Source organism: Castanea sativa, chromosome 10, assembly GCF_040712315.1.
Source record: "Castanea sativa cultivar Marrone di Chiusa Pesio chromosome 10, ASM4071231v1".
NCBI classification, from domain to species: Eukaryota; Viridiplantae; Streptophyta; class Magnoliopsida; order Fagales; family Fagaceae; genus Castanea; species Castanea sativa.
In genome coordinates, this window is record NC_134022.1 from 15,004,156 (window position 1) to 15,017,452 (window position 13,297).

Consider the following 13,297-nt stretch of genomic DNA (forward strand, 5'->3'; position numbering starts at 1 on the left):
GCTCCATCTTCATCTTTGGCAACAAAAACACTTAAGAGGAAAAGAAGAGATGCGAACCATTCTCTCACTATTACACTAAACTGACCATCTAGCCACATTATATACTACAAAATTAACTTCATTAAAATCACAAATTACCAAAGTGTTAGAGAAAACCAGTAAAAGAATTATAGCTTTAATAGTAACGAGTTTGATTGACCAGTGAGGTAGAGTCGTAGAGCATTTCTAAGAAAGAGTGACGTGAAGAACATTTTTTTTTTCCAGTGTAATACTTATTTTGTGGTGGATTCAAACCTTCCTAATAATAATATTGTATACCAATTATTAGTTGATGCATAGGGAGCATGTTACCTAGTCTTTTTTGTACTTTTATTTTATTTATATCATAAAATTTAGACCCATCAGGTTAATGGGTTTCACATGGAGAGAGACACTCCTAATACTTCAAGACTCTCCTTACATTACTTGATTAGACTTTTGTTCATGTGATATGCTCACTTTGAAAATAGATTCCTTTAAAAAAAATACTAAAGGAAGAAAAATCTTATTATTTTGGAGGAATTACACTTTAACACCCTAAACTATGCACCAGATTACACTTTGCATCCTAAACTATCTAAATGCACACTTTGCACCATAAACTATTATACTTATCACACTTTGTACCCTAAACTATTATACTTATCACACTTTCACCTCGGTGTTACTTTTGTTGTTAGGTTTAACGGAATCTTGTTGCATGTGACAAACACATGCTTCTTACTTAGGTAGAACAAACTTAAAAGACTGAAATGCCTTTCTTCAAAATTAATTAAAACAGCAAGATTTCGTTAAACATAACAGCAAAAGTAACACCGAGGTGCAAAGTGTGATAAGTGTAATAGTTTAGGGTGCAAAGTGTACATTTGGATAGTTTAGGGTGCAAAGTGTAATTTGGTGCATAGTCTAGGATGATAAAGTGTAATTTTTCTTATTTTTTTAGAGCAAACGGTGCACTTTTGGGAAATAGTAGAGAGTCATCAATAATTGTTATATACTCATGACGGACTATCAACAATTTTCTTTTATTAAAAGATACAAAGCTTTCCTTATCAAAAAAAAAAAAAAAGATACAAAGCTTTATTGATTTATAAATGAAGTACATCACTTATTTATTTATAATGTACTTCATTTATAAATGAAGTACATCATCTGTTTCATATGGATATCTGATAGACGAACTCTATTGGGTTTTTTGGCTGGGTCTCTATCATGGTCTTTTAGACGTGGTTAAGAAAGGGAATCAAACAAAACTAAAGCATCAGCAACATGATTTCATTTCTTAACCAAATAGCAAAAAGACTATGATATAGAACCAGCCAAAAAATCCCAAGAGTTCATCCTACTATTAACGCTATCTCAATTGATTGAAAATAACTGATGGTAATGATGGTCCATTATCTCAACTCAAAATAAATATCCAGCGTCGAAAAAGAATCTACTCGTCTCAGCTATAAAACATCAATTTCAATATCTTCAATCTAATCACACGATTGTTTTTTATCAAGAAACAGCAACAGTTCCCTTTGTTGTGATGTTGCCATGAGTCATTATTTTTTAAAAATTTCCTTCTTACTATTTAGGAAGAAAATTCACCAAATTCCCACTTGTTAATTCACTTTCTATAAAGCTTAAAATTATATATCATTCCTCCCTAGTTGAATTTTCATCATAGTTTTTCTATATCTCATTCTCTCCTCTCCCTCTCTTTTCTCTTGTGCTTTCTGTCCACCTCTATGACCTAGGTGAATTGGGGAACCCCCAAATAACACAATGGAAAAAAATAAAAAATAATTAAAAAATGAACAACCATTTTTTTTTTGAATATCAATGAACAACTACTTTGATCTTCAAACTAAAGGCCTTCTCTCTTCCTCCACTACACCTCCATTTGCTGGCAGGCTATTGTCTGCTTTGATGGGTGGTTTTCTATGCTTTGCAACGGCACTGCCACCCGGCAGTTTGTTTTCAGGCAACATCTTCAGGATGATTCCCATTGCTATGAGCAACAACCCCGTCCCGTGCTGTTCAGTTAATGGCTTGGTAAATATCAAGAATGACAGCAACAGAGTGACTGCCTTTCTAGCAGTTGTTATCTGCATACCGACATCAAACAAAAACCCAAAAGTTAATTTCCATGAAAAACGCTGTTATGAGATCCTAAAAATTAAATGTTCCACAGTATTTGAACCTTTAAGTATCCAACAAGCAAACATAACAATGTTAGAGAAACCTAGAAATGGGAGTGATGACCTCAGAAAAGACAATAAAAACAGATGTACGCATTCAAAAGAAAACAGAAAAATAAAATAAAATGATATGCTTCATTCATATCCTGTATCAAAAAGCCAATGGAATTTCTCACCAATCTTAAGCGAATTTCATTGTAACTTAAAACAATAGAATAAATAAAATAGATATATGGAAATGCAGTTTGGAGAACAAATATGTATTTTACCATGGCAGTGGTGGCAGCCCCAAAAATGGCAATGAGTGATAAAACAGACACTTGCCCGATGAATGTGGCCATGGCTTCAAACACTAAAACCCCATATACATACGGGTGCTGCAATGCATTCACAAAAACATTATAAGAATAATAAAAGAAAAAAGAAAAGATTGATAATTATCAGAACATTAAATATGAAGAGTAAAGAAGCATTATAGGGAGGCAGCAATTGATACCAAAGTCAACTATCAGGGTAACCGTATGTTACTCTGATTTGCAAATTTTCATTTAGCCAAATAGACAAATGGACCACCCCCCCCAACCCCCAAATCCCACTACAGTCGTAGTTGGTTGCATGTAGCTCAATAATACTATTGTTATTAGATAAGGGTCCAACCATGTTTAATCTTAATTAAAAGATAGCCTTCATGACTAAGTTGTGAGCTTCTATTCAGCATTAATTTAAAATAAGAAAGTGGAATCAGCTACTAAATTATTGATTTCTCCAAGAATTTTTTTTTTAGTAGAAGTTGAGGGCACGCTATGCGTGATTTGACTCCAAAAGCATTTGCATTTCCTAGTTACAGTATAGGATAAGAAAGGGAGAAAATAAAAAACAAAGTAAGCATTGTTCTTACTTCTGAACAAGAATTCCAAGCCTTAAACAGCTCTCCTGTTAAAATCATTGGTGGAACTAAAAATGGCAACCCAACTACTGTCGAGCAGAATAGCATCTCTGTCTGTCAGTAGAAAAATAAAACAATTTTTAAGTTAGAATAAAAGCAGTTTTTTGTTGTTTTGGTAAAGATTCCTTTTTACAATCATAATCGCAAGGGAATGATGAGTCACCTGTGTGGTATCAGGATTCATGGTAAAAATTGCTTCTTGAAAATTTCCCAGAAAGGCATCCATGATTAGAGCACCCATTATCATTACAACACCAAAAATGCTAAAATTAGGAGATGTATGGGCATCTGCTAAGGTGAAAAGGATCAGACCAATTACTAGAAGCAAAGCGGAGATGTATTCATGAAGTGGATATTTCCTTCTCAAGCCAGGAATGAAGGCACCCATTACCATGACAGGCAGGACCTGAATTCCCACAATTACAGACGCATATGTCAGAAAAAGAAAAGGCATCTTTGATTAGATAATCTACATTTCCGAATAATGTATACAAATACTGGCTCAATCAAATGATATCCATTACAGTAAAATTCTCAAAAAATTTATCTAGATTTCCAGAATTCTAACAAAGTGAAGTTGATCAACAACAGATTTAGAAGCCAAAAAGTACTATTGCCACAAACACATATTCCTTCATCATTTACCTTTGTTGATTTGAACATGATCTGTGCTGGATAATTAAGAAAGGCCAAGGACCCCTTTGTTAATCCATGAGAACCCATAAGAACAGCAGAGAGTTTCACATACGTCTTCCAAGGGTTCACCATTTGCTTGGGGGTGAAACCTTGTAAGTATATGAGTATCAAGTAGACAAATCCTTGCACAAAGGTGAAATACCAACCATAGCTGGAAACCAAGAAAGTAAGTAAATACACTGATAGAATTGGCAAATGAACAAATTAAAATGATGCACAAGACTTAAATTTCACCTGAATTGAAGCCGATTATACACATATTCCTGGGGTCAGCCAAAAAATACATGTCAGTGCTCAGACAAGAAAAGGTTTTCATTTCAAGTAATTTGATATTCAAAGAATGAGGTTAATGGCGGAAGTCAAATACCAATTAAACAGTTAGCCTGAGAACAGAACAGAGAGATAACAATACAAAAGGCCTGGTACAACATAGCACTGACAAACCTTTACAAAATTTGTAGTACAACCAATGAATTTGACAAATTATGCGGAAAGCTACAGCCTACAGTGCAAATTGCAAAAGCCTTACACCTCTGTTTGGTTACAGAGAAGAGGTGGAAAAAGTGAAGGGAATTCATATTTTTGGTTCCCAAAATTTTCCATCAATTTAAACCCAGGGAAACAAAAATCAGTAAACCCCCACTCAAATGTATAGTTGTCATTTTTTTTCAAATCCAAAACAACAAGATACATTGAAATTTGAAATTCCATTTTATTCTCTTTTCCCAATACATTCTAAGCAACCAAACAGAGGACACCAAAAGTATGAAACGCATGCAAGATTAAATAACCATAAGCAAAACTACCAATCACCAAAACGAGAAATACCCATCAAAATCAAACCCCAAACAAACACAAATCCTCACAAAAAATCAATAAAAATGCGTTCTTTATCAAATTCTTCTAAAAGAACAGAGGAATAAAAAAAAAGTCAACTTGGAATGAACAAACCTCACAAATGCCATTAACAAGGTAACCAAAGAAGAACCCCGAAGAGCAAATAAGGAATTGCTGCCATCTAGGCCGATCAGAGAGTGAAATCCCAAAGAGTGACCTGGCTTGCTCCTCGTTCTTCATATTTTTCTTTTCTCAAACCCCTGACTTTTTCCGATCGGTTTCAGGGAAAAACAATACAAAACCAATTCAAAAACAAAACGCTGATATAAGCAAAAGTCAAAAGAAGGTCCTAGACTCTAGCTAGCTGTAACAGAAAGACTTTGGCTGTATCTGCTTTGCATGGCGTTCTTTCTCTGAAAAGAAAAGAGAAAAAAAATGATGGGTGTGGGTTTTATTACATGGAGAAGAAAAGTATCATGTGTGGGATCTATAACCTTTTCTGATTCTCACTCTATCTTTTAACCTATAAAAAATGAGCAAGTGTGAGATAGACTGCGCTTTGGTAATACCAAATATGGGCGAGACTAGAAAGCAGGAAGGTCTTTAGACTTTACATAGAGAGAGAGAGGGTGCTGAGCGACTAGGGAGGTTGACGATTTATACCGAAAATATGGGATATACCAAAAGTTGAATTTTCTTTTTCTTTTTTTGAGAAACAAGAGTTGAATTTTCTTGGAACGATACTTCTTACAACTTTTTTTCCTACATGGGTTTTGTACTTTGTTGTTTATTTCCCAAACGTTAAAACATTTATTGTACAATATATATAAATAGGTTCAATTAATATGTGCTTTAAGTTATTTATTTTTAAAAATATTTTATGAGAAATTAAAAAAATTGTAAAACTTTTTCAAAAGTTCAATAGTGCGGTGTGAAACTGAAAGACATTCGCTACAACAAGTTTTAAATTGTTGTGTATTCGGTACAAGCACAACTTTTTTCCAATGTGGGTGGGTACCAATGAGTATTTGTGCTTTGTTGTTTATTTCCCTTTTTAGGATTAAAAGTTAAAATATTTGTCACTTAAGATTTATTGTAAAAATGTTGTGGACATATCATTTCTCATATAAATATATACACACACGTGTATGCGTGCATTTTTGGGTTAAAAAATGATCATATTAATAGAATTACCCCCTAAAGAGGGTATCCATTACAAAAAATTTATTCATAACTAAAAATAGTTACAAAAGAGTTATCCTAAGATCTTTGTAACAAATAAATGAGGGGTTATATAATAAACAAAAGGCTCTAGTTAAAAGCAGCCAATTTTTGCTAGTTTATATACAATAAAAAAAATAGTTGTCAAAAGTCTTGTATTTGAATTGACACATTCCCATGTACAAAGTGTTTGGGGGTCTAGGGGGAAAGAGTTCAAGCTTAGCAGCATATTATAATTATTTCTCAAAAAAAAAATGATGTTGTACTTAAATATATACACACACGTGTATGCGTGCATTTTTGGGTTAAAAAATGATCATATTAATAGAATTACCCCCTAAAGAGGGTATCCATTACAAAAAATTTATTCATAACTAAAAATAGTTACAAAAGAGTTATCCTAAGATCTTTGTAACAAATAAATGAGGGGTTATATAATAAACAAAAGGCTCTAGTTAAAAGCAGCCAATTTTTGCTAGTTTATATACAATAAAAAAAATAGTTGTCAAAAGTCTTGTATTTGAATTGACACATTCCCATGTACAAAGTGTTTGGGGGTCTAGGGGGAAAGAGTTCAAGCTTAGCAGCATATTATAATTATTTCTCAAAAAAAAAATGATGTTGTACTTAAACCTCTTTTTTTTTTTTTTTTTTAAGTCTAATAAATCAATGAAAATGAGTTTCTTAAACTAGCACAAAGTTTCTTATTGGGAGGAGTTATTATCTACTAGAGATGTTCATCGATCAATGTGACAAATTTCTAGGTAATTCTGACTCACCAACCAATGATTTTGATTTTAAGATGAGCTAAACCATTGTTGCACTACAGTTTACATAGGTTAGAAATCTAAATCGAGTTTTTTACAATATTTTTCATTGCAATCTAGTATTTTGAGGTAGTGGGGGGACAAGGCCAACTTAATACAATTTTAGGCTTCTTTTTTTTTTTTTTTTTTAGAATCGATTTTTTTTAGGCTTAATTTAATAACTTGAAATAAGACTTAAAAAAAAAGGGGACAAGTAAGGCATTCTGTTGTTCATTTGTGAGATGTTCACTTAAATTCTAAGCCATATTATGTTTATTGCTAATGAACATTTTAACATTATAAAATCTCAATAACCTTAACCTTTATAAGTAAAGGCATTTTAGTTAAAATCAAATTAGTAGTTTTTTTTCTCTCGTTAATTGTACACACAGTATAATATACAAAAAGAAAAAGAAGAAGAAGAGATACTTAGTGGTTTGATGACAACTTGTTAAGAATATATGTTTTTAAAAACATAAAGAAAGTTGTTATGATCCTAGTAGGTTAAGTGTAAGTTTAACCATGTGTTTATAAGCTCTTGGACACCCTCTCTTTATAAGCCGATTTTCAAGAGTGAGTTCTACCCATGGGTTTGTAACATATGGTATTAGAGTCGACCACCACCTTGGGGGTAATGGTCACTCCATAAGTACAAGCTCTTGTGTAGTAGGGGGTAAGGGTCGGAGTTCAAGTCTATAAGAAGAAGTTTTATATACGTATAAACTTAAATTAAGGTAGAGTATAATTCTATCTCAAATAAAATAAAATAAAAAGACTTTGTGTTTGAATTAATGCTACAAGAGAATTGAATTAGACGATTATTCTTTTGTAAGAGAATTACATGTAGATAATAATGCATTTATTAAAAAAAATTCAAATTCATGTGTTACTTTATAAGGTTATATATATATATATATATATATATATAGAGAGAGAGAGAGAGAGAGAGAGAGAGAGAGAGAGAGAGAGAGAGAGAGAGAGAGAGAGAGAGAGAGAGAGAGAGAGAGAGAGAGAGTTCTGTAAAGACGTGGTGTAAAACTAAGGGTGTCAATTTGGGCTAGCGTGTCTGGTTTGTGTCATGTTGAGGTAGGGGTATTCGACTAAATGGCTCAACCCTAACCCGACCCATTTAATAATCATGTCATGATCCTTCAACCTTAACCCGACCTGTTAATAAGGCGGGTTGACCTGACCCAACCCATTTGACATGCTTAATAAACGAGTCATATTGATTTAACACGAATGTAACACAACCCATTTCAACTTGCATAATATTAAATATAACATCCATTTAAAAATATTTTTTTTTTCATCCCAAAAAGTAGTGCATACACTTCAAGTTTTCAACCTACATTTAAAATAATATAGTTCAACAAAAATATAACATTCATTTAGAAATAAGTTATTTACACTCCAAAAAAAGTGTATACACTTCAACCCAAATTCAAAATCACAAAGTTTAACAAAAATAAAATAACATAATTCAACAAAAATATAATATCTTTAGAACTCATCAAATGCTAAGTATTAATATTGAAAGAATTTGAGCAATTAGTAGACTAGTCCTGACTATGACCATGATTATCATCCATAGATTTTTTGTTGATGTCCAAATTCATAACATCTTCCACAAGCTCATCCAATTTCATTTGTGCAAGTTTTATGCAAAAAAAAAAAAAGTATTAGTAGTTCTAGGGTCTGTAAGGTTTCAATTTCCAATTATATCCCTTGTAAATTTTTGTAATTACTCACTTTTCTTTTTAAATTTAAAATATATGTTGGATATAAAAGGTATTTGACAAATCTAAAATAAAATAAATATTTATTTGTTATTCGAGTTAAACGAGTTGTGTTAAGTGGGTCATTTCGGGTTGACACAAATAAATTGGCGTGTCAAACGTGTCTATTGCGGGATACGCGGGTTGACCCGCTTATGACAAGTTTTTTATCGTGTTGCTTTCGGGTCGACCCGTTTATGATCCAAACCCATTAAGACTTAACCCTAACCTGAAAAAACTCTTGTCGGGTTCGTGTTGTGTTCGTGGGTTGGGTCGAACATTGACACCCCTATGTAAAACCCATGTTTTACCGCTTCAATCTTTTTATTTATTTTTATATCATTTTATCACATATTTAAGAATAAGCACAGTCACACCGCGCCCCTTTGGTGCGGTGGTCACTCTACAAGTATAAATGTTTGTGGGGTGTGGGGGGCAAGGACCGGGGTTCAAGTCTTCAGGAGGAAGCTTCACACACATATACACTTAGATTAGGCTAGAGTAGAAATTCTATCTTGTGTAAAAAAAAAAGAGAAATGAATAAGCACAACCACACCTAATTAATTTTAATACCTCTATATAAATTCAACCAAATTGGGAATTTATTAAGATGTTATTAGGTGTGGTATGATATATTGAATTTTAAATAAAATGCTGATGTGACAATCACTTATTGAATGGTGTAAAACTTGGGATTTACACCCCATCCTTACCAAGTTCACACTCATATATATATATATATATATATATATATATATAGACACACACACGTTATAATATTCTTTTTCTTTTTAAGTAACATATGATAGGTTACGGTGGGGGAATATCAAGTGAAATATTTGGAGTGGAACAAAATTAACAAACATTTACCCTCTTAAAATATTATTTGCTTTTTTTTTTTTTTTTAGAGACTTTGTCTTAACTGACTTTTTATTCTTTACTTTGTTTGCTTTATTATCCTAGAATGTGTCTCTTCCTTTTGTGCCAGAATGGTATAATGCAGATCTCTTCCTTAAGGGACCCCTGTGCTATTCTATAATCTAACAAAAAGCAAGAAGGGACCCCTGTACTATTCTATAATCTAACAAACACCATTTGGGTGTGGAGATTGAAGTCAACAGCCCAAAAAATAGAAAAAAGAAAAAAAAGAAGTATTTTTTTTTTTTTAGAGATAATTACAATATGTTGCTAACCACGCAGTTCGAACTCTCTTCCCCCTAGACCCCCAAGTACTTTGTGCGTGGTGAGGTGTCAAAAGAAGTAGTTAATGGTATCTATCATATGTAATGCTTCGTATATGTAATTTTTTTAGAAGGTGCTCCATAGATGTGGTTTGAAACCTAACTTTCCAATTTTTATTATCTACTTTACAAAAAAAGAAAAGAAGAAGAAGAATATAGTTAATAATTTAGTTAACCCAAAAGTTTTGATATCTTTTTTAGAAGTAGTTTCAATGATAAGAGACTTTACTAATAATGTTATGTTTGTTTTGTTGGTAATGTTTTCGAAGAAATAAGTCATTTTTTGAAAAGTATTTTTTACAAAACTATCTCATTTTCCACGTCAGGTAGTAACCTCAAATGAGTTGAAAAACAATTTCCTAACTTCCCTTATTTAGCTTGCTTTAAGATTGAGTTGTTTTCCAATAAATTTTAGTGGAAGACAATCTATAAAAATAATTCATACTTTTTTAGTTGGCTAAAGATTTTTTTTTTTTTTTTAACATTCATTTTTTTATGCTATAAAACACCGAAATATACAGAAAACTATTTTTACATAAGGCTGTTCATTGAAACAAATAGAGCGTTAAGCAAAAACTTCTTAAGTACTCCTGGAGTATGGAGAAATGAGGAAGCACTATTTTTTGTGTTCCATGAGTACTTAAAAATTACTCCATCATAACTAAAACCCACCAAAAACTCTCATTTGATTTTATTTAAGACCCACATGATTTCATGTCCCAATACAAGATGTAATTTTATGTCACTATAAAATATATTTTTAAAAAGAAAATTGAAATTCAACGCCAATGTTGATACTAGCTAGAGCATGAAAAGGGAATGGTTAAATGCAAGGTTGTCAAAATTAGGATCCTACATAGAATCGTTGAAGTTAGGTGGGATTGTAAATCGTAGGATTGGATCATGAATTGTAAGATTTTACATATTTTCATATTTAAAGCAAAAAACACATTGATAATGGCTTTGTATGTTGAATAATCATGTAAATTATAAATTCATCCAAAAAAAACTTAGATTTGCATCATATGATGTAATTTGCATGCATACATTGCTAAGTTTATACTAACGAAACAAATATATTTAAGTTTTGACCCAATGTTTCTAAAAAGTTCAATAAATGTTTAATTAGCAACCAAATACCAAAATATTTATCAAAACATATGGAAATATTTTCCAAGTTCTAAGTTCCAAGTTTGAAGTCCAAAATAAGTTAGCAAATGGAAACTAACTAACTACAATATGAAATCCAAAAGTAAGATAAATATTAAGGTGAAGTGAACATTTAATTATTTCCATTCTAAGGTTTTTATAACCACCATCCTAAATTCCTAATCATCATCATCCATTTCATCATCTATGTAAACATTATATATTTGTATACTAGAGCTGCAAAAGATATCAAGATATAATTTCACACTCAACTATTCAAGTTATACCATTCAGCAACAATTAAAGAGCATGTTCGAAAAACTCAATCAATCAATATACAAATACAAGCATAACTAATAAAATTATATATAAAAAATATTTTAGTAATATTTGAACACAAATTAGTATATTGACCAAATAAATTTAACAACATTATAGCTTAAAAGGAAGCAAAGCCAACATCAAATTATTTATTTAGAAATGATGAAACATTCCTTCATTTTGATTACAAGTGAACTAGAAACTAGAAAACATTTGCTTAGGTTAACATAATTTTATAAAATAAAAAGTCATACCATCACAACATGAAAAAATAAAAACCCTTAAAACTTCATCAAAACAAAAAATTTATCCCATTAAAAAAACAAGAAATTTATGTTTTTGGTAGGTCCTATACGATCAGTAGGATCTCATACGATCCGACAAGATCTTACATACGATCCTACCATTTTCACAATCTTAGTGCGATCCTACACGTTTTAGTGAGATGAGAGGTAAAATCATGCGATCCTATGATTCAGATTGCGATTTTAACAATCATGGTTAAACGTCATCTTAAAAGCATGATTGTTTTCATAAAAATACTAAAAGTATGACAATAAATATGAATGAAAGATTTTTTCCTTTTTTTTTAATTTTAGATTTTAGATATTATTTAAAAGAATTTTAAAATATATTTTTATTATTAATTTTGCTATTTTTTTAAGGACAAAATTTAGCTATAAGTTACTTGTAGGAGTATTGGGCCCAGTAATTTATAATGGACGGCCCAACAAGGTCTTTTGGGCTAGAAACCCAAATCCGAAAACATCGAAATGATCGTGGAGTATTTAAGTGTCCCATACCGTTCGAGGAGTAGATTTGTCCTCGGAATGTTAAGCCGAGGATACACAGTATACGTGGAGTACAGTAGAAAGAGCGGTGGAATGTCTAAAGTAAAGCTGCTACCACCGCCCATATATTAAAGACCCTGTAATTGATACGCTGACAATATAGATGGAAGGATGGGACCTGAGCATAGAGCTTGGAACTTGGTCCCAAATCCCAGCGGGCTTTAGGGAAGAATGGATGGGACAAGTATCCAAAAATGAGGGTCGCGGCCATAAAGTGGAAGATGATGAAGAGAAGAGGAGGAGTATAAATAGGAGGGAAGGCATACGAACATAGGGGAGGCTTTTGGAGAAAGAAAAAGTGTATGATAATCAATATTTGTATCCACACTTGAGAAATACTATTAGAAACTATCTTCGGAAAACAGTCCGAGGAGGAATTCTCAATCTTACTCTTTGCAAACGATTCTTTGTTTTGTTCCATTGGGCCCAAAGCCCGTTCTTTTTGTGATTGTCTAAAGCCATCCTTGAAATCTAAATTACAAACCCATCCTCTACAAATTCATTGTGAAGAAAGGCCTTTCAAGCCCATTTTCCTCCCAGTCGTGGTTTGGGAATTTGAATTGTGTCCTTACAATTGGCGCCGTCTGTGGGAATTTAGTTTTTAAGGAAGTTTAGGGCATCATGGTAGGATCGGAACCACCACGCAGTGCAGAGTCCGTCGGCTCCCAGCGTGAGGATCACTCCTTACATCCTGATCATGGAGAGAACCGAGAAGGAAGTGTACATACTACACACACCATCAGAAGTGCTAGTCATTCGCAAGGAGGAAGTAGAGTTCCTTATGAGAGGAATGCCAGGGCCATGCAGAAAGAGATTGACGGCCTAAGGAGGAGACTGCGTCACGAGAGGAGAAGGAGAACTCCTCCGGTCTCTGACCCCTCTTCGGAAGGATCCGAGGATGACAATTACGAGCGGAGACCCAGAACTCCCCCAGGTGAATATGTCTCTTCCGAGGAAGACAATCTGCATGGAAGGCGTGGCAGAGACTACCCCCTAGGGGCTTGGGAAATGACGCAATGGGAAGAGCGTTACACCAAATCTCCAAATCACCCTTCGCGCGCAGATTGGAGGAAGGGAGGTTACCTCGGCGCTTCACACAACCGGCCTTCACTCTTTACAATGGTTGGACGGATCATGTGGAGCACGTAAGCCATTTCAGCCAGAGAATGGCAGTGCATTCCAGGAATGAAACTTTGTTATGCAAGATTTTTCCTTCTAGCCTA

The 13,297-nt window shown here is 33.1% G+C and overlaps 1 protein-coding gene across 1 annotated transcript; it reads right to left on the reverse strand.

Annotated features, from left to right (window-relative positions):
• Positions 1 to 1,629: 1,629 nt before the first annotated feature.
• LOC142612743 (UDP-galactose/UDP-glucose transporter 2-like) lies at positions 1,630 to 5,283 on the reverse strand. Its single transcript, XM_075784893.1, has 7 exons — positions 4,822 to 5,283; positions 4,105 to 4,133; positions 3,820 to 4,021; positions 3,338 to 3,580; positions 3,127 to 3,228; positions 2,498 to 2,605; positions 1,630 to 2,135 (listed from the first exon to the last, which is right to left on the reverse strand). Exons 1-7 carry the CDS (start codon positions 4,945 to 4,947, stop codon positions 1,890 to 1,892), a joined length of 1,056 nt encoding a protein of 351 aa, XP_075641008.1. The 5' UTR covers positions 4,948 to 5,283; the 3' UTR covers positions 1,630 to 1,889.
• Positions 5,284 to 13,297: the final 8,014 nt, after the last annotated feature.

Bases quoted from the DNA above. Each gene is read 5' to 3' on its own strand.
- LOC142612743 (XM_075784893.1), bottom strand. From the start codon at position 4,947: ATGAAGAACGAGGAGCAAGCCAGGTCACTCTTTGGGATTTCACTCTCT. The intron at 4,022-4,104 runs GTGAAATTTAAG...CTTGGTTTCCAG, and splicing joins TATAATCGGCTTCAATTCAG to CTATGGTTGGTATTTCACCT. The intron at 2,606-3,126 runs GTAAGAACAATG...AATGCATTGCAG, and splicing joins CTTGGAATTCTTGTTCAGAA to CACCCGTATGTATATGGGGT.